This window comes from Amblyraja radiata, chromosome 7 (assembly GCF_010909765.2).
Source record: "Amblyraja radiata isolate CabotCenter1 chromosome 7, sAmbRad1.1.pri, whole genome shotgun sequence".
In the NCBI taxonomy this organism is placed as follows: Eukaryota; Metazoa; Chordata; class Chondrichthyes; order Rajiformes; family Rajidae; genus Amblyraja; species Amblyraja radiata.
Genome location: NC_045962.1, coordinates 83077286 through 83101318, shown reverse-complemented (window position 1 = coordinate 83101318; position 24033 = coordinate 83077286). Strand labels below are relative to the sequence as shown.

The 24033-nt window shown below is 49.6% G+C and overlaps 2 protein-coding genes across 5 annotated transcripts in view; one reads left to right on the top strand and one right to left on the bottom strand.

Moving 5' to 3' along the window:
• The window catches only part of pdia5 (protein disulfide isomerase family A member 5), a 159428-nt gene extending 156915 nt beyond the window's left edge, over positions 1 to 2513 (bottom strand). Inside the window, exon 1 of one of the 2 annotated variants that reach the window (XM_033024867.1) lies at positions 2424 to 2513. In XM_033024867.1, the coding sequence (XP_032880758.1) occupies positions 2424 to 2474 (51 nt within the window). In that variant the 5' untranslated portion in view covers positions 2475 to 2513. The remainder of the gene's footprint in view (positions 1 to 2423) is intronic. The other variant, XM_033024866.1, reaches the window with a different exon arrangement.
• Positions 2514 to 3184: 671 nt separating this feature from the next.
• Positions 3185 to 24033, top strand: part of sema5b (semaphorin 5B) — a 280478-nt gene continuing 259629 nt past the window's right edge. For 2 of the 3 annotated variants that reach the window (XM_033024865.1, XM_033024863.1), the window contains exon 1: positions 3185 to 3336. The gene's annotated coding sequence lies outside the window, so the exon portion shown is untranslated. Of the gene's footprint in view, positions 3337 to 4134; positions 4160 to 24033 lie in introns of those variants that run through there. The other variant, XM_033024864.1, reaches the window with a different exon arrangement.

Genomic DNA, 24033 nt, shown 5'->3' with positions numbered 1-24033 from the left:
AAACACTAACTCGGCCAAGTATTCTAAATGCCTCATGGAAGGAAAAAAAATTATAAAAAGATCTTTAAATTATTTTTCTTGATGCACAACATAGCAAAAGGTGGCACAGTGGTGCAGCGGTAGAACTGATGCTCTACAATGCCAGAGACCGGGTTTGATATTGACCATGGGTGCTGTCTGTACGGAGTTTGCAGGGTTTTCCCCGGATGCTCAGGTTTCCTCCCACACTCCAAAGGTGTACTGGGAGGGCTGGTTTCTGAGCGGCACCATTCTACAATGGTACTTATGTACTATATAACACAGTGCCCATTTCTTCTTTGTCAGTACAGATAGATTACCAGAAATATTGTGCAAAATGTGTGCTGAGCTAGAAAGCACTGAGTGTTTTATTTGCTTTTAGAGAAATCCAGTTAATTTGCCTGATGGCGTGGTGATGTGAACTGGGGGGGTGTTGGCTGAGGAATTACAATATTATTTACACTGCCTCTTATTATTTGACCAACTATTATACAAACGTTTACCCTGGCTAAACAGATCAATCGCCTGACGTTAGCCTGCCATGCCAAAATAACTGCTGAACTTTAACTTAACGAAAAACAACTGAATCATTAAAGATTTGCATAAACGCAGAGTCCCAAGGGTGCTTTCTAGACGGCGAAGGACTGAAGTTCAGTGACAATATATACACACACACACATATATATACACACACAAGTATACATATACGTATATACACATATATGAAGAAGGGTCTCGACCCGAAACATCATCTATTCCTTTTCTCCAAAGGTGCTGTCTGACCCGCTGAGTTACTCCATCTTGTTCTATCTATCTTCGGTTTAAACCACCATCTGCATTTCCTTCCTACACATACATAGATATTTGTATGTTTAAGAAGGAACTGCAGTTGCTGGAAAATCGAAGGTAGACAAAAATGCTGGAGAAATTGAATCCTTCATTTTGTCATTCAGACCTTTCGGTCTGAACGAAACTCAGCGGGTGAGGCAGCATCCATGGAGCGAAGGAAATAGGCAACGTTTCGGGCCAAAATCCTTCTTCAGACCGTGTGTACGTATGTGCGTGGTGTATGTACACACTGACATTTTTTTTCTCATTTATTATATTGTTTACAGAGTACTACATTTACATATTCAATTGTGCTGCTGCAAGTAAGAATTTCATTGTTCTGTCTGGGACATTTGACAATAAAACACTCTTGACTCTGGCAACGAAGCAACTGTGGCAGCTAGCAGCGCACTGCAAACCTTCTCAAACAGCAAATTGAGATGGTCCATTTGGTCATCTCTTATGTCTGGAATAATTGTCTCATTTACAACCCCCCCCCCCCCCCCCCAACCCTCTCCCTCCTGCCCCAAATAAGACGCTACAATCGTTGTGCCAAGGTTTAGCGGCTCCTCTCAAAGTTAGGGGCTCAAACTGTGCAACCACTACTGCCTCAGCCCAGATTTCTGGGTTCAGGAGAGGTACTTAAACTCAGGATCATCTTAAAGCGACCAGCCAGTTCCACGGCTAACACATTTACAATGCTCCTTTCACGCTTTCTAATCCGAAAGATAAATCTGCAAGCAGGAATGATGGAACAGTAACTGGAAACACAAAAAACTACAGATGCTGGAATCTTGAGTAAAACACTGGAGGAATTCAGCAGGTCAGGCAGCATCTGTGGAGAGGGAATGGACGAGCAACGTTTCGGGTCGGGTCTGAAGGAAGTCGACCTGAAACAACACCTGCCCTTTCCCTCCACAGATGCTGTCTGACCTCCCATATATCTCCCCTCCCATCTACCCGCTTCTTCCCCTCCCACTCTCTCTCTTATTCCCATTCTCTCTCTCTCCCTCTCATTCCCATTCCCTCTCCCATTCAGTGTAGGAAAGAACTGCAGATGCTGGTTTAAATCGAGGGTAGACGCAAAATGCTGTAGTAGCTCAGCGGGACAGGCAGGATCTCTGGAGAAAGAGTCTGAAGGGTCTCAGCCCAAAACGTCACCCATTCCTTCCCACTAGAGTGTGTTACTCCAGCATTTTGTGTCTACCCGCTCCCATTCTTCCTCTCCCATTTCCCCTCACCCATTCCTCTCCCATTCCTCCTCTCCCTCTCCCATTCCCCCTATCTCTCTCTCTCCCATTCTCTCTTTCCCTCTCTCTCCCAATCCCTCTCCCACTTTCCCTCTTCCATTCTCTTTCTCCCATTTCTCCTCTCTCTCCCAATCTCTCTCTCCCCCAATCCCACTCTCCCATTTCCCCTTCTCCCACACACTCCCATTCGGTCCTTTCTCCCCCTCACCCTCTCCCAATCTCTCTTTCTCCCTCCCTCATTCCCATTCTTCCTCTCCAACCATCTCCCTCTCTCCTTCTCTCCCGTTCTCTCCCATTCCCCTTCCCCCAGCCCCGCTGTCATCTCACCAGCAGCAGGAACCAAGCGGCTTGAAAACTCCCGGCTGTGCGCAGCGCCATGTTGCCACGGTGGTCTGCCGGCACATGCGCACTCGCGCCTGCCTGCCTGGAGGGGGTGGGGCGCGCGCGTTGCACCCTGGGGGTTGTAGTCTCATTCGCCTCATTCATTCACTCACGCACTGCCCGCGGCCCCATTTACTACAAATCCCGGCGTCCACCGCGCCACGCACGCGCGCCTCCGACCCCACTGGTCAAACTTCACTCGGGGCAAGGCGAACTACAACTCCCGGCGTCCACCAGGATACGCATGCGTACTCCCGCCTGGAGCGGGAGCAGGGGGAGGAGCCGCCAGGAGGAGGGGGTGTCGCGATGCACCCTGGGAGTTGCAGTCAAATCCTTCCTCTCACTCGCACGCAACTCGTGGGTTATGAACTACAAATCCCGGCGTCCACCCCGACACACATGCGCACTCCCGACCACTAGGTCAAGCCAAGGATGCCGGGCGACTGAGCAGGACTTGGAGAGGGGGAGCAGATATCACAAATGACAATAAAACTCAAATAAACCGTGTTGTGAGCACTCTTAACAATTAGACTTACTGCATACAAATTGCATTTGAGAATAGCATCAGGAGCAGATGTTATTTCTGTGCAGGAAATTGTAATCGTGCATTTATATAAAGTGCTTTTGGTACACTATCTCCCTTTTTTTCAGTGAGTGTTTACATTGTCCCTGTAAGTGGTTGCGGCTGCCCTGTGGGAATACGATTTCGGTGAGAGAGGCTTCACTTTGTAGATTAGTGCCTGTGGATAGTGTAACTACTGCGCGCTGGAAAGACACTTCTTCAATGCAATCGGGATTACAGCCAGGCAGAGAGCAGAAAACACCTCTTTCCTAAACACACTGGACAACCATTTTTATGGTGAGCAGAAAAACAAAACGAAAATGACCTGTGATGTTTCTATTTTAAATAAAAAAAAGTTTGTGAAAAGTTTTTAGAAACTTTCAATACAACTTTTAGTCGGTGCATATTAAGCCTCAAAGCAAAATAGTGCGGGACCTATAATCAAATCAATTCGGGCTCTCTACAGATAGATTGCATTTTGTGTGTGTGTGTACAAAAGGAGTGATTTTATTAACATAATAGATGGAGATATTTTTTTGGAGAAGAAATACCGCTGCATACTACAATTGTGGTTCTGTTATCTGAAGTATTGGAAGTTTTTGTGGTTAAGTTCCTCTTTTGAATTCACACCCGGGCGTTTGATGATGTTAATCACCTTCAATATGTGTTTGTGGCTTCTTAGTTTTTAAAAAATGTTGTTGTGTTTTAATGAAAAGCCGGCCCCGGTCGCGTTGTAAGCTTTCGCGTTGTTCTCACCGACTCTGTCCGATCGGAGCGGAACAGTTAAATACACTATCTAGATAACCTATTGAAAGTTGTAAGATTTGTTGGTGTGGGGTAAAAAAAGGTGCGAATTGTGCGTCTTCAAAGAGCAGGTTGAAATGATGACGGGGATGAAAAATAACGAATGCATCCCGCCGTAGTGTACTGGAGAGAATTTAAGACTTTTAAATCGCAGTGTGATCCCCAGCACTCGCATATTCGCAGCGTTTTGTCTCTTACAACTGGTGAACATTTAGTAAATAATTCTACAGCGGTGGATCCTTCAGCAAGCAATTCAGTGTTTTGCAGCATCGATTTTTAAATGAAAGCAATGAATGATTTGGAATTACTTGTTCAGGTAATAATGCGTTTACAAATGTTTATTGTTTTTATTTTAAAGAACTGTTTATAACGTGTAATCTGATCGATCCACAATGTTTTGGTCCAATGATTTTCTGATTGAAAGCTTAGCCCGGAGCTGCTGAAAGTTCCGAGCTGGGGAGACGGTTCCTTGTTTTTTGTTTTGTGGGGTATTCTGCAGGAGGGGGGGTCCCGTTGTCTGCGGCTGAATTCTCTCCGTAATCCGCTGCCGCTCTGTGTAGGATCACGTTTCGCTTGACTGTCCTAAAACGCGGAATAGTTTTGCGCGGACAGGGAAGGTTTAAACAAAAAAACCTTTGACGCTGCGCTTGGATTTCGCTGTTTTCGCTCACACTGGGAAAGTCTAGAGTCGATGCAAACTTCACTTCACGCACGCACACAGACAGACACACACACACACAGAGACACACACAGACACACACACACACACACTCACACACACACACACACACAATAAAAGGGGCGCTCCAGGCATGGGTTTTTTTTTTAAATAACATGCAGGAGAAAACTGCAGATGCTGGTTTACACCGAAGATAGACACGAAATGCTGGAGTTTACTCAGCGGGACAGGCGGCATCACTGGAGAGAAGGAACGGGTGATGTTTCGGGTTGAGACTCTGTTCAGGAATCGTGCGTGTACGAACAGGGAGAGGGGAGGTGATTTGTCTGAGATTTCACATATTAGCAATGTCTAATCTACCTGTGCGCCCATTTACACCACCCATAAAAGCCAGCAGTGTCGTGGCAATGTTGATTCTGTCAAACGATAACGTTTCGAAACATCTTATGCAATGATTTTTTTAAAATGTTATCGAATGAATCATAATTGATTAGGGTTATACACGTTTGAGCCAAAGCGAGGGGATGGTCGGTTCTTCCTCGGCTGAGAGGTGGTAGCACTGTGCGAATTGTGTTAGTGTGTGTGTGGGAGAGGGAGATGGGTAAGGGGAGAGAGAGAGGGGAGGGGGGGGGGGGGGGGGGGGAGAGAAAGGGAAGGGGAGAGAGCGAGAGGGTGGGAAGGGGGGAGAGAGGGAAGGGGGAGAGGGAGGGAGAAAGAGAGAGAGAGAAATGCATCAAATCCCACGCTTTGTTGTCTTCTATCCGTGCGCAAGCTGCTGGTCTTGTGTCCGGCGCTGCTCCCTTTCCCGCATGCAGTAGCCTGGATTCCTGAATCTCGTGTCCCTTGAAAGCAGAAAGATACCCGCTAGAACGTGGTCCCTGCTGTAATATAAACTATCTGCCCAAAACATAGAGACCTCCCCTGATGATTCCGCTCGCTGTAGCTCGGGGAGAAAGCCCTTCGCCCTTTAAGGTGACTCTAACTACCCCAGCGAGCCAGAGTTTTCTCCACTCCCCCCCCCCCCTCCCCCCCTCCCTCCTCCCCCCTCCTCCTCCCCCCCCCCCCCCCCTCTCCCCCCCCCCCCCCCCTCCTCCTCTCTCCCCCCCCCCCCCCCCCCCCTCCTCCTCCCCCCCCCCCCTCCTCCTCTCCCCCCCCCCCTCCTCCTCCTCCCCCCCCTCCTCCTCTCCCCCCCCTTCCTCTCTCCCCCCCCTCCTTCTCTTCCCCCCTCTCCTCCTCCCCTCCCCCCCCCCGTCCTCCTCCCCCCCCCCCCCTCCTCCGTCTCCACCCCCCCTCCGTCCTCCTCTCCCCCCCTCCCCTCTCTCCCCCCCCCCCTCCCCTCTCCTCCCCCCCCCCCCCCCCTCCTCCTCTCCCGCCCCCCCTTCCTCCTCTCTCCGCCCTCCGCCCCCCCCCCTCCTCCGCTCTCCACCCCCCCCCCCTCTCCTCCTCTCCCCCCCCCTCCTCCTCCCCCCCCCCCTCCTCTCTCCCCCCCCTCCTTCCTCCTTCCCCCCCCCCACCTCTCCTCCTCTCCACCCCCTCTCCTCTCCCCCCGCCCTCCTCCTCTCGCCCCCCCTCCGTCCTCTCGTCCCCCCTCCTCGCTTCTCCCCCCTCCTTCCCTCTCCTCCTCCCCCCCTCGCCTCTCGCTCCCCCCCCCTCCTCCTCTTCCCCACTCTCCCCCCCTCCTCCTCTCCCCCCTCCTCCTCTCCCCCCCTCCTCCTCAACCCCCCTCCTCTCTCCCACCCTCCTCCTCTCCCCCCCTCCTCCTCTCCCCCCCTCCTCCTCTCCCCCCCTCCTCCTCCTCTTCCCCCCCCCCCTCCTCCTCCTCTTTCCCCCCCCTCCTCCTCTTCTCCATCCTCCTCTTCCACCCCCTCCTCCTCCTCCCCCTCCCCCTCCCTCCCCCTCCTCCCCCTCTCCCCTGCTCTGGGATCATTCTTCAACTGAATCGGAGGGGGAAGGGGGGAGGGGGAAGGCAAGAATGGCTGAGTAGACTTAATGGGCCAAATGGTCTAATGCTGCTCCTATCACTTATGAACATGAAAATACCCCCTCTACCTATCACTTGGTAGAATCAAAGAACTGCAGGTGCTGGTTTATACTGAAGATAGATACAAAGTGCTGGAGTAACTCAGCGGGTCAGGCAGTATCTCTGGAGAAAAAAGACAGGTGATGTTTCTGGTCGGGACCCTTCTTTAGACCTATCTCCTGCCAGGCCTTGTCCTGCCCCCACCTCTCTTTTCCAGTTTGTCCTTTTACAATAAATCGGAAAAAGAGTCCCGACCGGAAACCACATCTCTCCATTTCCTCCACAGATGCTGCATGAGCCACTGGGTTATTCCAGCACTTTGTGTTGCTTCAACAAACAAAAAACAGCATCAGCAGATCCTCGCGAATACATTTTAACTTTCACACCACCAGCATCCTCATGATTAATCAACAAATGAGGCTAAATGTTTAAGTGACTGATGGACACTCTGAATGGAGTTTGTACGTTTTCCCAGCGACCAGGTGGGTTTTCTCCGGGTGCACCGGTTTCCTCCCACATCCCCAAAGATGTGCGGGTTTGTAGGTCAATTGGCCCCCTCTGTAAATTGCTCCTAGTGTGTCGGGAGTGGATGAGAAAGTGGGATAACAAAGAACTAGTGTGATCGGGCGGTCGCTGGCCGGCATGGACTCGACGGGACGAAGGGCCTGTTTCCGTGCTGTATCTCTGAAACTGGACAAAAATCTAATCTTGCACTAAACCTGGAGCGTGGGAGGAAACTGGAGCACCTGGAGAAAACCCACGCGGTCACAGAGAGAAGGTACAAACTCCACCTGTTGCCACAGACAGCACCTGTGGTCAGGATTGAACCGGTGTCTCTGGCGATGTAAAGGGCCTGTCCCACTTGGTCGTCATTCGCGCTCCATTTACGCGACCTGCAAGCGTGTGGGTAGCGCGGGACGGGCGCATGGAGTGGCGTGGAGGAGTGTGGACTTCGTCCTGCACGAAATCTTCGTGCGCCACCGGCCTGGCGAGTAATTGACGGCCAAAGTGGGACAGGCCCAAGACCCTGGCGTGATGTAACGTCTCACCAGCAGCAGAAGCAGGCACACGATCGCCGAGCTCGGCCTGGGGCTCACGGCCGTTGCGGATCCCACTCCTACTCCCAGAGCGGGGCCAAGACAATTGGAGATAGACACAAAATGCTGGAGTAACTCAGCGGGACCGGCAGCATCTCTGGAGAGAAGCAATGGGTGACGTTTCGGGTTCTTGACCCTTCTTAAGGACAAGGGGGAAATCTTTTAGGACCGACATGGGAAAAAACATTTTTCACACAGAGAGTGGTGAATCTGTGGAATTCTCTGCCACAGAAGGTAGTTGAGGCCAGTTCATTGGCTATATTTAAGAGGGAGTTAGATGTGGCCCTTGTGGCTAAAGGGAATAGGGGGTATGGAGAGAAGGCAGGTACAGGATACCGAGTTGGATGATCAGCCATGATCATATTGAATGGCGGTGCAGGCTCGAAGGGCCGAATGGCCTACTCCTGCACCTATTTTCTATGTTTCTATGTTTCAGACGGAAGAATGTCAAGCATTAGTCCAAAGAAGGGTCTGGACCTGAAACGTCGCCTGTTTTAAAGCTGGCGCCCAACCCCGGCGACTATCTGTGTGCTAGCCCCAGGAGCAAATCTACAATTGCATATTACAATCGCTCCACACATTTAAATCTCTACCCTCGGTCTTTGCTGGCTTGACCTTGCACTAAACGTTATTCCCTTATCATGTATCTATACACTGTAAAATGGCCCGATTGTGATCACGTTTTGTCTTTCTGCTGACTAGCTAGCACGCAACAAAAGCTTTTCACTGTACCTCGGTACACGTGAGGGCAATATCTAATTCCTCTGGCCCAGCTATTCCCTCTGACTAATGCCATTGTCAGAAAGCTGTCCAATTCCTTGAACTCCAACCCCTTTGTCCTCTTTTCACACCTTTCACTTCCTTATCTATGTGTCTCCCTCTCCCCCGACAACACTCGGACGAAGGGCCTCGACCCGAGAAACGTCACCCATTCCTTCTCTCCGGAGATGCTGCCTGACCCGCTGAGTTACTCCAGCATTTTGTGTCTATCTTCGGTGTAAACCTGCACCTGCAGTTCCTTCCCACTGCTGCGGTTCCTCGCTGGCTGGAAATACATACAATTATCAAGTTAGTTCTTGTCCTGACCTTCACATTCTGACTTTTGTTTAGTTACGTTGAAACTCGCTTTGAGCAGGAGGGGGAGTTTCTCCGGTGCTCTGTTTCTCTGGAGATATCTCACCTGCAGTTAACCTCATTATGAATTGAACTGAATTTCAAAGAGGCGCGGACTCATTCCGAGCCCTATCTTCATACCCACATTTATTATGGATTCTCACCTGAATTGCTTCAAAGTGTCAAGCATTATCAATCATAAATAACAGCAATCTGTCAAACATCAGAGCAAAGGCACCTATCTTCTGCCTTCAGCACCGAGCTGAGCTGTGAAATCAAAGATTCAAATCACTTTGGTATATATTTTTATTCTATCTCCTCTGTGTGTGTGTGTGTGTCTCTCTCTCTCTCCTCTCCTTTGACAGCTGTGGATAACACTTTCATCCCCGAGTCAGAGTGCAATGCAGTCAAATCCACAGCACTGTCGAATGACGATAGAGTTAAGCCCCTGTCCCACATAGCCGATTTTTTTTTCTCGGCGACTGCAGGTGACTAGGCTCTCGCCACATGGTCGCTTGTCGTGGGTGGACGTGGGTTGATTTTGGTTGTCGTAGGTTGGCGCCTGTGTGTTCGTAGGTGTGGTCGTAGGTGGACGTCCTAATGGGTCGCCGGTTGTCGCTAGCTTGACGTCGACTAGATGGTAGGTTGTCGTAGCTTGTCGCAGACATTGCCGTAGGGGGAGGGTCCAGTCGCAGCTTTCTCGGCGAGCTGCTACGACTGTGACAGCCGCTTAAAAAATCGCCTAAGTGGGACAGGCCCTTTTAATGTCGTCATAGTGAAATTCTTTGCTTGCATAACCATGGTATGCAAATAGTCGCCACATAAAGGGCGTTTCAATGGGTTACAAAGTCCACACACGTCCAGTTCCCCTTTGTTCTCTCCCCCCCCCCCTTCCTCACGGCGGTCCCCCAACACCGGGTCCTCCTTTGTTCCTTCCACCCTGGCTGCGATGTCCTCTCTTCCACGTGTCCATCCCCGTCCGTCGGTCGGTGCCATCATCGACCGCCGCGCCGACCTCTCCGCTAACGCCGCCGGGTCTTCTCCTGACGCCTCCAGAGTCGGTCTGGCACTGACAATGTGGGGGTTTAGCTCGTTCCATACACCCACCACCCTCAGTGTGGAAAGAGTTACCCCTCAGATTCCTATGAAATCTTTTCCCCTTCACCTTAAACCCATGTCCTCTGTTCCTCGATTCACCTACTCTGGGCAAGAGACTCTGTGCGTCTACCCGATCTATTCCTCTCATCATCTTGTACACCTCTACAAGATCACCCCTCATCCTCCTGCGCTCCAAGGAATAGAGTCCCAGCCTTCTCAACCTCTGCCTATAGCTCAGACCCTCTAGTCCTGGCAACATCTCTGTAAAAGGATGCTCTGATTTCCTCCCACATTCCAAAGACGTACAGGTTTGTAGGTTAATTGGCCTCCGTAAATTGCCCTTGGTGTGCTCGGATGCGAAAGTGGAACATAGAACTAGTGTACAGGTGATCGATGGTCGACATAGCCTTGAAGGGCCTGTTTTAATGCTGATTCTCTGAACTCTAAACTGCAGAGATGCTGCTCGGCCCATTTAGTTACTCCAGCACTTTGTGCTCGACTTGAATGTTTGTGTTTTGTTCAAGATTCCAGCATCTGCAGTTTCTTTGTCTATCCAAGTACTTGAATGGTGTCGGTGTTGCTGTTTTATTGTCTCATGTACTGAGACACAGTGAAAAACTTTGTAGGAAGGAACTGCAGACGCTGGTTTACACCAAAGATAGACGCAAAATGCTGGAGTAACTCAGCGGGACAGGCAGCATCTCTGGAGAAAAGGAATAGGTGACATTAAGTGTCTCGACCCGAAATGTCACCTATTCCTTTTCTCCAGAGATTGTTGCCAGTCCCGCTGAGTTACTCCAGCATTTTGTGTCCAACTGTAGTGAGAAACTTTGTTTTGTGTTTTTTTGGGGGCAAATCTTACCCTACTTGTGTAGGAAGGAACTACAGATGCTGGTTTACACCGAAGACAGACACAAAATGCTGGAGTAACTCACCGGAGAGAAGGAATGGGTGACGTTTCGAGTCAAGTGTGAAGAAGGGTCTCGAACCGAAACGTCACCCATTCCTTTTCGCTCCAGAAATGCTGCCTGAGTTACTCCAGCGTTTTGTGTCATTCTTGCCATAGAGGGAGTACAGAGAAGGTTCACCAGACTGATTCCTGGGATGTCAGGACTTTCATAAGAAGAAAGACTGGATAGACTCGGCTTGTACTTGCTAGAGTTTAGAAGATTGAGGGGGGATCTTATAGAAACTTACAAAATTCTTAAGGGGTTGGACAGGCTAGATGCAGGAAGATTGTTCCCGATGTTGGGGAAGTTCAGAAGAAGGGATCACAGTTTAAGGATAAGGGGGAAATCTTTTAGGACTGAGATGAGAAAAACATTTTTCACACAGAGAGTGGTGAATCTCTGGAATTCTCTGCCACAAAAGGTAGTTGAGGCCAGTTCATTTAAGAGTGAGTTAGATGTGGCCCTTGTGGCTAAAGGGATCAGGAGGTATGGAGAGAAGGCAGGTACAGGATACTGAGTGGATGATCAGCCATGATCATATTGAATGGCGGTGCAGGCTCGAAGGGCCGAATGGCCTACTCCTGCACCTATTTTCTATGTTTCTATGTGTCTATCTTCCCCACGTGAGTACATCAGTTGTGAAAAAGATAAAATAAACACAGTGCAGGATATAATGTTACAGTTACAGAGACAGTGCAAATTTTAAACAAAAATGCATGTTCTGCAATGCGGCAGGTTTTGAATTCATACGGGGAGGTCTGTTCAAGAAGATAGCAGAGGTGAAGAACCTGTTCTTGTAAGATCATAAGGAGAATGGATATTTTACCCTCTCTTTTACCCAGCGTAGGGGAGTCAAGAACCAGAGGGCATAAGTTTGAGGTGAGGGGGGAAAAGGTTTAGAAGGAGAGAGTGAGTGAGTGAGGCAGACCCAAAGGGTTAACGCACACACACAAGGGTGCAAGATATTTGGTGAGGCCACATTTAGAGTATTGTTTTGGTTGCCCTGTTATAGAAAAGATGTTGCTAAGCTGGAAAGGGAGCAGAGAACATTCACGAGGATGTTGCCTGGACTCGAGGACCTGAGCTACAGGGCTGAGCAGGCTGGGATTCTATTCCTTGGTGCGAAGCAGGTAGAGGTGTGATCTTATTAGAGGTGCACAAGATCATGAGGGGAATAGATAAAGTAAATGCACAGTCTTTTACCCAGAGTAGGACATAGGTTTAAGGTGAAGGGGGAAAGATTTAATAGGAACCTAAGGGGTAACGTTGCGGTCATGGTGGCGCAGCGGTAGAGTTGCTGCCTTACAGCGAATGCAGCGCCGGAGACCCGGGTTCGATCCGGCTATGGTTGCTGCCTGTACGGAGTTTGTACGTTCTCCCCATGACCTGCGTGCGTTTTCTCCAAGATCTTCGGTTTCCTCCCACATTCCAAAGACGTACAGGTTTGTAGGTTAATTGGCTTGGTAAAATGTAAAAATTGTCCCTAGTGTGTGTTAATGTGCAGGGATCGCTGGTCGGCGCAGGTCCGGTGGGCCGAAGGGCCTGTTTCCGTGCTGTATCTCTAAACTAAAACTAAACTGTTTTACACAAAGGGCGGTGGGTGTATGGAACGAGCTGCCAGCGGAGGTAGTTGAGACGTTGACATCACTTCCCTCTGGAAGGCGACTCCGGACTGTCAAAGCTGCCACAGCCAGACATAAAAACAGCTTTTTTCCACGAGTAGTAGCTCTACTCAATAACCAAAAATCTGTAGCCTCCTTTTGCTCTGGTATTTTATTCACATGTTTAATCGATAATGTTTTATTATTAATGTTTCATGTTTTATGTGTCATTCCTAATTGTCACTGTATGTCATGTTGTTGCTTGCGGGCGGAACACCAAAGCAAATTCCTTGTATGTGAATACTTGGCCATTCATTCATTCTCAACATTTAAAAAAACAATTAGACAGGTATACGGTTAGGACGGGTTTAGAGGGATATGGGCCAAGTATAGGCAAGGAGGGACTAGTGTAGATGGGGCATGTTGGACGGCATGGGCAAGTTGGGCCGAAGGGCCTGTTTCTGCGCTGTACGACTCGATGACTCTAAATCTGGTGGCATGTGCTTTCAAGCTTTTGTAGATCCCGCCCGACGGGAGAGGTGAGAAGAGAGAATGATCACGTGTGTATGTGCTTCTTGATTATGTTGGCTGCTTTCCCGAGGTAGCGTGGAGTGTAGATGGAGTCAACGGCAGGGAGGCTGGTTTGAGTGATGGACTGGGCTGCATCCAAAACTCCCTGCAATTTCTTGCGGTCCCGAGTGCATCTGTAAAAAAAATTGGTGAGAGTCATTGTAGACATGCCGAATAGGAGACGCTGTTTTTTTTTTCAGTTTTGAGAGATAAAACACGGAAACAAGCCTTTCGGCTCAACGAGCCCACGCCGACCATCGATGACCCGTTCGCACTAGTTTAGTTTAGAGATACAGCGCGGAAGCAGGCCCTTCGACCCACCGAGTCCGTGCCGACCAGCGATCGCCCGCACGCTAACACTATCCTACACATGTTTACACATACACCAAGCCAATTAACCTGCATAACTGTATGTCTTTGGAGTGTGGGAGGAAAACGAAGATCCCGGAGAAAACCCGCACGGTCCCGGGGAGAACGTACAAGCAGCGCCCGTACAGGCAGCGCCCGTAGTCGGGATTGAACCCGGGTCTCCCGCACTGCATTCGCTGTAAGGCAGCAACTCTAATGCTGCGAAACCGTCACCGTCACCGTCAAACCTATCCCCTCCCATTCAACATGATTGTGACTGAAATGTCCAGGCCCCGACTCACTCCTGTCGCCAGCTCTGTCCCGATCTTTCAAAACTTCCCCTTTATCCCGTGCTCCAGATACTGGGTAGCACAAATCTATATTTTTAAAGAATTCTTGTGTTAGTTTAGTTCAGTTTAGAGATACAGCGCGGAAACAGGCTCTTCGGCCCACCGAGTCCGCGCCGACCAGCGATCCCCGCACATTAACACTATCCTACACACACTGGGGACAATTTTACATTTATACCAAGCCAATTAACCTGCAGTCCTGTACGTCTTTGGAGTGCGGGAGGAAACCGGAGATCTCGGAGAAAACTAGGGTTGCCAACTTTCTCACTCCCAAATAAGGGACAAAAGGTCAAAATACGGGACAAATTCCCAACGGCAGTTCGTTGACCGACGGGGCCGTGGCTGGGTGAATGATGAGTTGGCCCGGGTGCTGGACTGCACACAAAGCCCAGCCGGAGGGCCAGCTGAGGAGTTTTGGCCTGCGTGCGACGTCGCGCATAAAGTCCGGCGCCCGAATCCAACTCGTGAATCGCTGCTGCTGCTGCACTCCATGGGCTGCACTACATCGGGACGGGTGAGGTGGGGGCCAGCCGCGGCGCTCCGACCCAACAGTCCCCTCGACCCGAGTAGTAGCAGTCAAATACAGGACAAGGGCGGTCCCGTATGGGACAAACCAATTTAGCCCAATATACGGGATGTCCCGGCTAATGCGGGACAGTTGGCAACCCTAGAGAAAACCCACGCAGGTAACGGGGAGAACGTATAGTACAAACTCCTTACAGACGAGCACCCCCTGGTCAGGATTGAACCCCTGACCCGGGTCTCCACACTGTAAGGCAGCAATTCTTCCAATGCGCCACCGTGCCACGCAAGTAAGACAGGGTTCAAAACCAGTATGAGGAGTACAGAATTATTTTTTTCAGCCTTGGCTGCTGAATCACTTGAGTTAGCGTTTCTGTGAGGAAGTATCAGAATTGGACCCCGTTGGTGCTAAATCTTCATTGCTCTTGCTTGTGCGCTAATAAAACTTTTGTTATGTACAGTTGGAGCTTTCTGCTAAAGTACAAGCACATATTTATATTAGTGGAAGTGCTGGGCCAAAGGTGATTAGCATTTTACAACCAGACAATAGTTGCAGGAGTAGGCCATTCGTCTCTTCGAGCCAGCACCTCCATTCAATGTGATCGTGGCTGATCATCCACAATCAGTACCCCGTTCCTGCCTTCTCCCCATATCCTCTGACTCCGTTATCTTTAAGAGTCCTATCTAGCTCTCTTGATAAAAATGATTCTGACTGTCTGCCCGATCGACACCTCTCATAGTTTTATATACTTTAGTTTAGTTTAGTTTAGAGATACAGCGTGGAAACAGGCCCTTCGGCCCACCGAGTCTGTACCGACCAGCGATCCCTGCACATTAACACTATCCCATACACACACTAGAGACAATTTTACACTTATACCAAGTCAATTCACCTACAAACCTTGTGGAGTGTGGGAGGAAACCAAAGATCTCATATATACGGTAGATGAGACTAGTGGAAAATAAGTGTTCGGCACGGACTTGAAGGGTCGAGATGGCCTGTTTCCGTGCTGTAATTGTTATATGGTTATCTCGGAGAAAACCCACGCAGGTCACGGGGAGAACGTACAAACCCCGTACAGACAGCACCCGTAGTCGGGATCGAACCCGGGTCTCCGACGCTGTGAGGCAGCAACTCTACTGCTGCGCCACCCTGCCGCCTTGATCTTGCCTTAAAAGAGGAACTCTGAATATTGCGCTGTGTCTCAAATGACCTAGTTTTAGGTTGGGTCTTAGACAGCGGACATGGCGATGTAACAATTACATTGAGACAATTACACTTTCAAGAATTAAATTTTTCCAGCACAGTAAAATATATTGCAGATCACAAATCCATTTCTTTCCATAGCATTTATTTCAAGAGGACGAGAATACAAGAACAGGGATGTATTGCTGAGGCTCCACAAGGCACTGGTCAGGCCGCATTTGGAGTATCGTGTGCAATTCTGGGCCCCATATCTGAGGAAGGATGTGCTGGCTCTGGAGAGGGTCCAGAGGAGGTTTATGAGAAATGAGTGGGGTAACATATGATGAGCGTTTGACGGCACTGGGCCTGTACTCACTGGAGTTTAGAAGGATGAGTGGGAACCTCATTGAAACCTCACTGAATAGTGAAAGGCTTGGATAGAGTGGATGTGGAGAGGATTTTCCACTAGTGGGAGAGTCTAGGAACAGAAGTCATAGGCTCAGAATTAAAGGATGGTCCTTTAAGAAGGAGATGAGGAGGAATTTCTTTAGTTAGAGGGTGGTGAATCTGTGGAGTTCTTTGCCATAGAAGGCTGTGGAGGCCAAGTCATTAGATATTTTTAAGGCAGAGATAGATGGATTCTTGATTAGTATGGGTCAGGATGGCGGGACTGTCATATGCTGAGAAAATGAAGCAGCTGGGATTGTACACTCTGGAGTTTAGAAGGATGAGAGGGTATCTTATTGAAACATATAAGATTGTTAAGTGTTTCGACACGCTGGAGGCAGGAAACATGTTCCCGATTTTGGGGGAGTCCAGAACCAGGGGCCACAGTTTAAGAATAAGGGGTAAGCCATTTAGAAAGGAGACGAGGAAACACTTTTTCTCACAGAGTTGTGAGTGTGTGGAATTCTCAGCCTCAGATGGCGGTGGAGGCAGGTTCCCTGGATGCTTTCAAGAGAGAGCTGGATAGGGTTCTTACAGATAGCGAAGTCAGGGGATATGGGGAGAAAGCAGGAACCGGGTACTGATTGGGGATGATCAGCCATCTGAATGGCGGTGTTGGCTCGAAGGGCCGAATGGCCTACTCCTGCACCTATTGTCTATTGTTATGGGGAGAGGGCAGGAGAATAGGGTTAGAGGGAGAGATAGATCAGTTATGATTAAATGGCAGAGTAGATTTGATGGGCCGAATGGGCTTAATTCTGCTCCTATCACTTATGACCTTATGACATGTATAAAAACAATATGAATGTTTTCTATTTCTTTAGAAAGTAAAGCAGTTGCTTTCTGCATTTTCGTTCTAACCTTGAGAAAAACACTTGGCGTTTTCCCAAAGATATGCCAAGCTGCATAAGTTTCGAAGAGCAACAATGATTAGTAAATCATTGGCCACTAACCGTACTGTGACCAGGAGCCATGGAGTCATAAAGCATGGAGTCGAGGCCCTTTGGATCAACTTGTCCATGCCGATCAAAGTGCCCCGTCCATGCTCGATCCACCTTCCCACCTTTGGCCCATATCCCTCTAAGCTGAAAGGGGGTCTCGACCCGAAACGGCGCCCATTCCTTCTCTCCATAGATGCTGTCTCACCCGCTGAGTTACTCCAGCTTCTTGTGTCTACCTTCCCTCTAAACCTATCCCATCCATGTACCTGTCCAAGTGTCTATACAATGTTAGTGTAGTCCCTGCCTCAACTACCTCCTCTGGCAGCTGGTTCCATACACCCACCACCCGTAGTGGATCAAGTTGCCCCTCAAGTTCCTATTGAGTCTTTGCCCTCTCACCTTCAACCTATGTCCTTTAGTGCTTGATTAAGGGGTTGGACAGGCTAGATGCAGGAAGATTGTTCCCGATGTTGGGGAAGCCCAGGACAAGGGGTCACAGCTTAAGGATAAGGGGGAAATCCTTTCATACCGAGATGAGAAAAACTTTTTTCACACAGAGAGTGGTGAATCTCTGGAACTCTCTGCCACAGAGGGTAGTTGAGGCCAGTTCATTGGCTATATTTAAGAGGGAGTTTGATGTGGCCCTTGTGGCTAAGGGGATCAGAGGGTATGGAGAGAAGGCAGGTACAGGATACTGAGTTGGATGATCAGCCATGATCATATTGAATGGCGGTGCAGGCTCGAAGGGCCGAATGGCCTACTCCTGCACCTAATTTCTATGTTTCTATGATTCTTCTTCTCTGGGTAAAACGCTGTGCAGTCACCCTGTCTATTCCCCTCGTGATTTTATACACCTCTTATTAAGTGGCCTGTCCCACTTACGCGTTTATTTCGGCGACTTGCCCGCACCCGCCTTAGCCGCAGCAGGTTGCCGAAAATTTTCAACGTTGAAAATCCAGCGGCGACCAGAAAAAAAGGTACGACACCTGTTTGGTGGTGAGTGGTCGACCAAAGAGTCAGACCTTTTTCCAGTCGACGCTGGATCTTCAACATGTTGAACATTTTCAGCAACCTGCTGCGACTATGACGGGTGCCGGCAAGATGCGGAAAGAAATCGCGTAGGTGGGACAGGCCCTTAAGATACACTGTGGAAACGAGCTCTTGGGACCAACATGCCTCATCTGAACTCGTCCCACCTGCCTTTGTTTGGCCCATATCCCTCTAAACATAGTCCTATCCATGTACCTGTCTAACTGTTGCAATAGTCCCTGCCTCAACCATCTCCTCCGGCAGCTTGCGCCATACACCCACCACCCTAAATGTGAAAAGAAAAGTTACCCCTCGGGTTCCTATTAAATCTTCCCCCCCCCCCCCCCCTCAGCTTAAAATCTATGTCCTCTGGTTCCCAATTCCTCTACTCTGAGCACGAGACTGTGCGTTTTCCTGATCTATTTGTCTAATGATTTTGTATACCTCTATAAGACCACCTCTACTCCAAGGAATAAAGTCCTAGCCTGCTCATCTTCTTCTAAGAGCTCAGGCCCCAAAGTCCTAGCAACACCTTCATGAGGCTTCTCTGCAGTCTTGTGTGGGAAAGAACTGCAGATGCTGGTTTTAAATTGAAGGGAGGCACAAAATGCTGGAGTAACTCGGCGGGTGAGGCAGCATCTCTGGAGAGAAAGGATGGGTGATGTTTTGGGTCGAGACCCTTCTTCAGACTAGTCAGGGGAAAGGGAAACGAGAGATATCGACGATGATGATAGACCTGTCCCGTTGGGTTACTCCAGCTTTTTGTGTGTATCTTCATCTATATCTCTCCTTTCCCTTTCCCCTGACTAGTCCGAAAAGGGTCTCGACCCTAAACATCACCCATCCTTTCTCTCCAGAGATGCTGCCTGTCCCGCTGATTTACTCCAGCATTTACTTCTCTTCTTCATTTAAACAAAACTTTCCTTGACTTGTCGGCCCACCGGGTCCATGCCGACCATCGCTCACGTCACTAGTCATATGTTACCCCACATTCAGATCCACTTCCCATGTATTGGAGACAACTTTCAGAAGCCAATTAACCTATAAACCTGCATGTCTTTGGCATGCGGGAGGAAACCGGAGAGGGGCCACAGTTTAAGAATAAGGAGTAAGCCATTTAGAACGGAGACGAGGAAACACTTTTCCTCACAGAGAGTTGTGAGTCTGTGGAATTCTCTGTATCAGAGGGCGGTGGAGGCCAGTTCTCTGGATACTTTCAAGAGAGAGCTAGATAGGGCTCTTAAAGATAGCGGAGTCAGGGGATATGGGGAGAGGGCAGGAACGGGGTACTGATTGGGGATGATAGGCCATGTTCACATTGAATGGCGGTGCTGGCTCGAAGAGCAGAATGGCCTCCTCCTGCACCTATTGTCTATTATCACCCGGAGAAAACCCACGCAGGTCGCGGGGAAAACGTACAAACTCCGCACAGACAGCACCCGAGGTCGGGGTCTGTGGTGCTGTGAGGCAGCAACTCTAATGCTGAGCCGGCATTACTACAGAGCAGTTGGCGAACCACAAATTTGCTGGGCTACGGCCAAAAAAGCGGGGCTGTGGAATTAAACTTAAAACTATATACGTGCAGCATGGGTATGGTAGACTGAACGGAAACCCCTCTCCTGTGTCTCAGGTTCGATGATTCTCCGCTCTCTAAAGTGTTCCACTGTCGCATCTTGTTCGATGGTGTACCTGTGGAGCGACTTGAGATATTATGCCACAATAAAGTGGTTATATAAATACGTGTTATTGCTGAATTTACACTGATTTAAAGTGACTTCAACACCATTAGAATAGGTTGCCTTTACAATCAAATGTGGCACTGAGAGATACAGTTATAACTGGGGAACAGTAGTGCTAATGTATGGTGAGATTGTGGATTTTGCATTTTCTCCTTCATTGTTCTTCCCTCTCCTCCCCCCCCCGCTCCCCTCTCCCCCCCCTCTCCCCACTACCCCCTCCCCCCCCGCTCCCCTCCACCCCTGCTCCCTCTCCCCCCCCCGCTCCCCTCTCCCCCCCCGCTCCCCTCACCCCCTCACCCCCGCTCCCCTCACCCCCCTCACCCCCGCTCCCCTCTCCCCCCCCCCACTCCCCTCACCCCCCCCTCCCCTCTCCCCCCCCCCCTCTCCCCTCTCCCCCCCCCCACTCCCCTCCCCCCCCCCTCCCCTCTCCCCCCCCCCGCTCCCCTCACCCCCTCACCCCCCTCTCCCTCCCCCCCTCACGCCCCTCTCCCCTCTCCCCCCCCCCACTCCCCTCTCCCTCTCCCCTCTCCCGCTCCCCTCTCCCTCTCCCCTCTCCCCCCCCCCGCTCCCCTCTCCCCCCCTCTCGCCCCTGCTCCCCCCCCCGAACCTCCCTTCCCCCCCCCCCCACCTCTCTCCTCTCCCCTCCCTCCATGTTATTCCATCTTTGCATCCTACACACTGAGGGCAATTTACAGAGACCAATTGATCGGGGAACATAGAGAGTTCATAAGTTCATTAGTAGTCAAGGGTGTTTTATTGTCATTTATCCCTGACAGAACAATGAAAGGAGCAGAATTGGGCCATTCAGCCCATCAAGTCTACTCCGCCATTTATTTTAGTCTAGAGCTCTCGGGTTACTGATACCCCTACCATTCCACTCTCCCTGCCTGCTCCATGCTGTCTGACTCCAGCACTTTCTTCAGAAGTTAGAGGAGCAAAATTAGGCCATTCGACCCATCGAGTCTACTCCGCCCTTCAATCGTGTCTGATCTATCTCTCCCTCTCAACCCCATTCTCCTGCCTTCTCCCCTTAATCCCCGATACCTGTACTAATCGAGAATCTGTCGAACTCCTCCTTAAAAATATCCACAAAGTCTTGGCCTCCACAGCTGTCAGTGGCAATGAATTCCACAGATTCACCACCCTCTGGCTAAAGAAATTTCTCCTCACCTCCTTCCTAAAGGAATGTCCTTTAATTCTGAGGCTGTGCCCTCTGGTCCGAGACTCTCCCACCAGTGGAAACATCCACCCTGTCCAAGCCTATTTCTGTAGATTTCTATCATCTATTTCTGTCTCTGTTCTCTGATTTGATTTTTTTGTTGTTTTGTCTTTTGATGAATGAATACAAATGGATGCAATAAAGAACAATTTCAATCAGCAAACTGTGGAGGTAATTAGATGGTCTGGTTTGATTAAAACTCAATCCTCCTCCTTAAGAAAGTGGATTGAATCCATTATCCTTTTTGTTTGTGGGGAGGGGAGGGGAGGGGGAGGTGTAGCAAAGAACCTGTGTCTAGATTTACTCTTGATTAAGCTGGGAGCGCAGCGGTAGAGTTGCTGCCTCACAGCGCCAGAGACCTGGGTTCGATCCTGACTACGGGTGCTGTCTGTATGGAGTTTGAATGTTCTCCCCGTGACCTGTGTGGGTTTTTTCTGTCCCCGTTTCTACATGCTCTTTAGCAATAATGGGTGGCGCAGCGGTAGAGTTGCTGCCTCACAGCGCCAGAGACCTGGGTTCGATCCTGACTACGGGTACTGTCTGTATGGAGTTTGCATGTTTCCTCTGTGACCTGCGCAGGTTTTATCCGGGTGCTGCAGTTTCCCCCCACACTTCTAAGACATCCGGGTTTGTAGGTTAATTGGCTTCTGTAAAATTGAAAATCGACCCCAGTGCGTAGGATCGAGCTGGTGTGTTTTTTTTTACATTTACCAAACCAATTAACCCACGAACCTGTACGTCTTTGGAGTGTGGGAGGAAACCGAAGATCTCTGAGAAAACCCGCGCAGATCACGGGGAGAACGTACAGGCAGCCACCGTGACCGCCCATAAGTATTTTTTAAATAACCATCCCCTCTGCATCTCTCACATGGACCCAGCGGCCTGTTGCCCTGCGACACCTTACATGGCCTGGATATGCCAACGTTACTCTAATCACAGTTACAAGTGCGTCCAGAAATCATCTTCCTTGGCGTTTCATCCGAGTCTTTTTTTTTATTGCTCTTCTTTAAATAAATGTATGCAAATTTTTTTTTTTTTTCCGATTTCGAATCTGCCACGGTTTTAATAAGGTTGATGCAAGGTTAGTTTTAGTGTGCGTGTATGAAATACGAACTGAGTTTTATGACTCGCAGAGTCTCTGTAATGTAGTTATGCTCTGACTAGGGATCTCCTTGGTACCACGCACTCAGCATTTCTTTCCTCATCGGTGATTAAAGGTGTTTGGGTTAAATTTAATTAATTGGTTTAACTTTTCAATGTGCAGCTCTCTCAAAAAATTGAGTAAAGTGGTTTACTTAACTATAAAGTGCCGTAATAGGAATGAAATTCGCATTCGGAGGCGGCACGGTGGCGCAGCGGTAGAGTTGGCGTCTAAGGGGCCTGTCCTTTAGGCCGTAATATTTTAGGCGACTGCCGGCGAATACGACAATGGAATTCACCGAAGTCAGTACTGGCGACAACCTACGCCACCTGGCGACAACCTACGCCATACTGGCGACGACCCACCACAACCTACAACAGCACCTACGTTGGGAGACGACAAGCTACGACAAGTTTTGAACATTTCAAAATCCAGCGGCGACCAGAAAAATGCTACGATTCTTTGGGCGACTGAGGAGACGACTCACGACCATACAGGCGACACCCCGGCGACCATGTGGCGACAGCCTAGTCGCCTAAAAAATTGCCTACATGGGACAGGCCCTTCACAGCGCTAGAGACCTGGGTTTGAACCCGACCACGGGTGCTGTCTGTGCGGAGTTTGTACGTTCTCCCCGTGACCGCATGGGATTTCGTCGGGTGTTCTCACACTCCTAAAACGTGCAAGTTTGTAAGTTAATTGGCTGTGGTAAATTAACTAGTGTGTAGGATAGAGCTCAACTCAGATTCCCCTCAACCACCGACGTTCCAGAGGAAACAATCTTAGTCTATCTAACATCTCCCTGTAGCTGAACCTTTCTAATCCAGGCAGTGCTCTGGTAAATATCCTGCACCACTTGGCCTTCTGAGCCAGGAGACAATAGACAATAGGTGCAGGAGTAGGCCATTCGGCCCATTGAGCCAGCACCGCCATTCAATGTGATCATGGCTGATCATCCACAATCAGAGACCCCGTTCCTGCCTTCTCCCCATATCCCCTGACTCCGCTATCTTTAAGAGCTCTATCTAACTCTCTCTTGAAAGCATCCAGAGAATTGGCCTCCACCGCATTCTGAGGCAGAGAATTCCACAGATTCGCAACAGAAAGTTTTCCCTCATCTCCGTTCAAAATGGCCTACCCCTTATTCCTAAACTGTGGCCCCTGGTTCTGGACTCCCCCAACATCAGGAACATGTTTCCTGCCTCCAGCGAGTCCAAACCCTTAATAATTTTGCATGTTTCAATAAGACACCCTCTCATCCTTCTAAATTCCAGTGTATACAAGCCCAGCTGCTCCATTCTATCAACATATGACAGAGTGAACACATTCATCAGAATTTGCATTTGGTGGCTTGACTTTCGCGTTCTTTCTGATATTGAACTTTTGTTGGACTTGGCTTGTTGGCCGTTAGTGACACATTGATTGTGAATGTTGGAAGCAGCGGAACAATGCTGTGGAGTCATGAAGCAGCGATGAGTTGCTGGGAGCCAAATAATCAACTCGCAACTAGATCACGATCGCAGTATCTCCAGTTGTTCTGAAGCGCTGAAAACCCTGAGGAGTACAAGGTCTTAGTCATAGAGTGACACCGTGTGGAATCAGGCCCGACTTGCCCACTCCGGCCAACATGTCTCAGCTACTTAGCCATTTAGAACGGAGACGAGGAAACACTTTTTCTCACAGAGAGTGGTGAGTCTGTGGAATTCTCTGCCTCGGAGGGGGGTGGAGGCAGGTTCCTGGATGCTTTCAAGAGAGAGCTAGATAGGGCTCTTAAAGATAGCGGAGTCAGGGGATATGGGGAGAAGGCAGGAACGGGGTTCTGATTGGGGATGACCATTGAATGGTGGTGCTGGCTCGAAGTGCCGAATGGCCTACTCCTGCACCTATTGTCTATTGTCTACACTAGTCCCACCTGCACGTGTTTGGCCCATAAACCTGTCCTATCCAAGAACCTGTCCAAATTTTTTTAAGCGTTGAGTTAGTACCTGGCTCAGCTACCTTCTCCAGCAGCTCGTTCCACACACACACCACCCTATGTATGGAAAAAGTTACCCCTCAAGTTGCTACTAAACGTTTCCACCCTCACCTTTAACCCATGTCCTCTGGTTTCTCGATTTCCCTACTTTGGGCAAGAGACTCT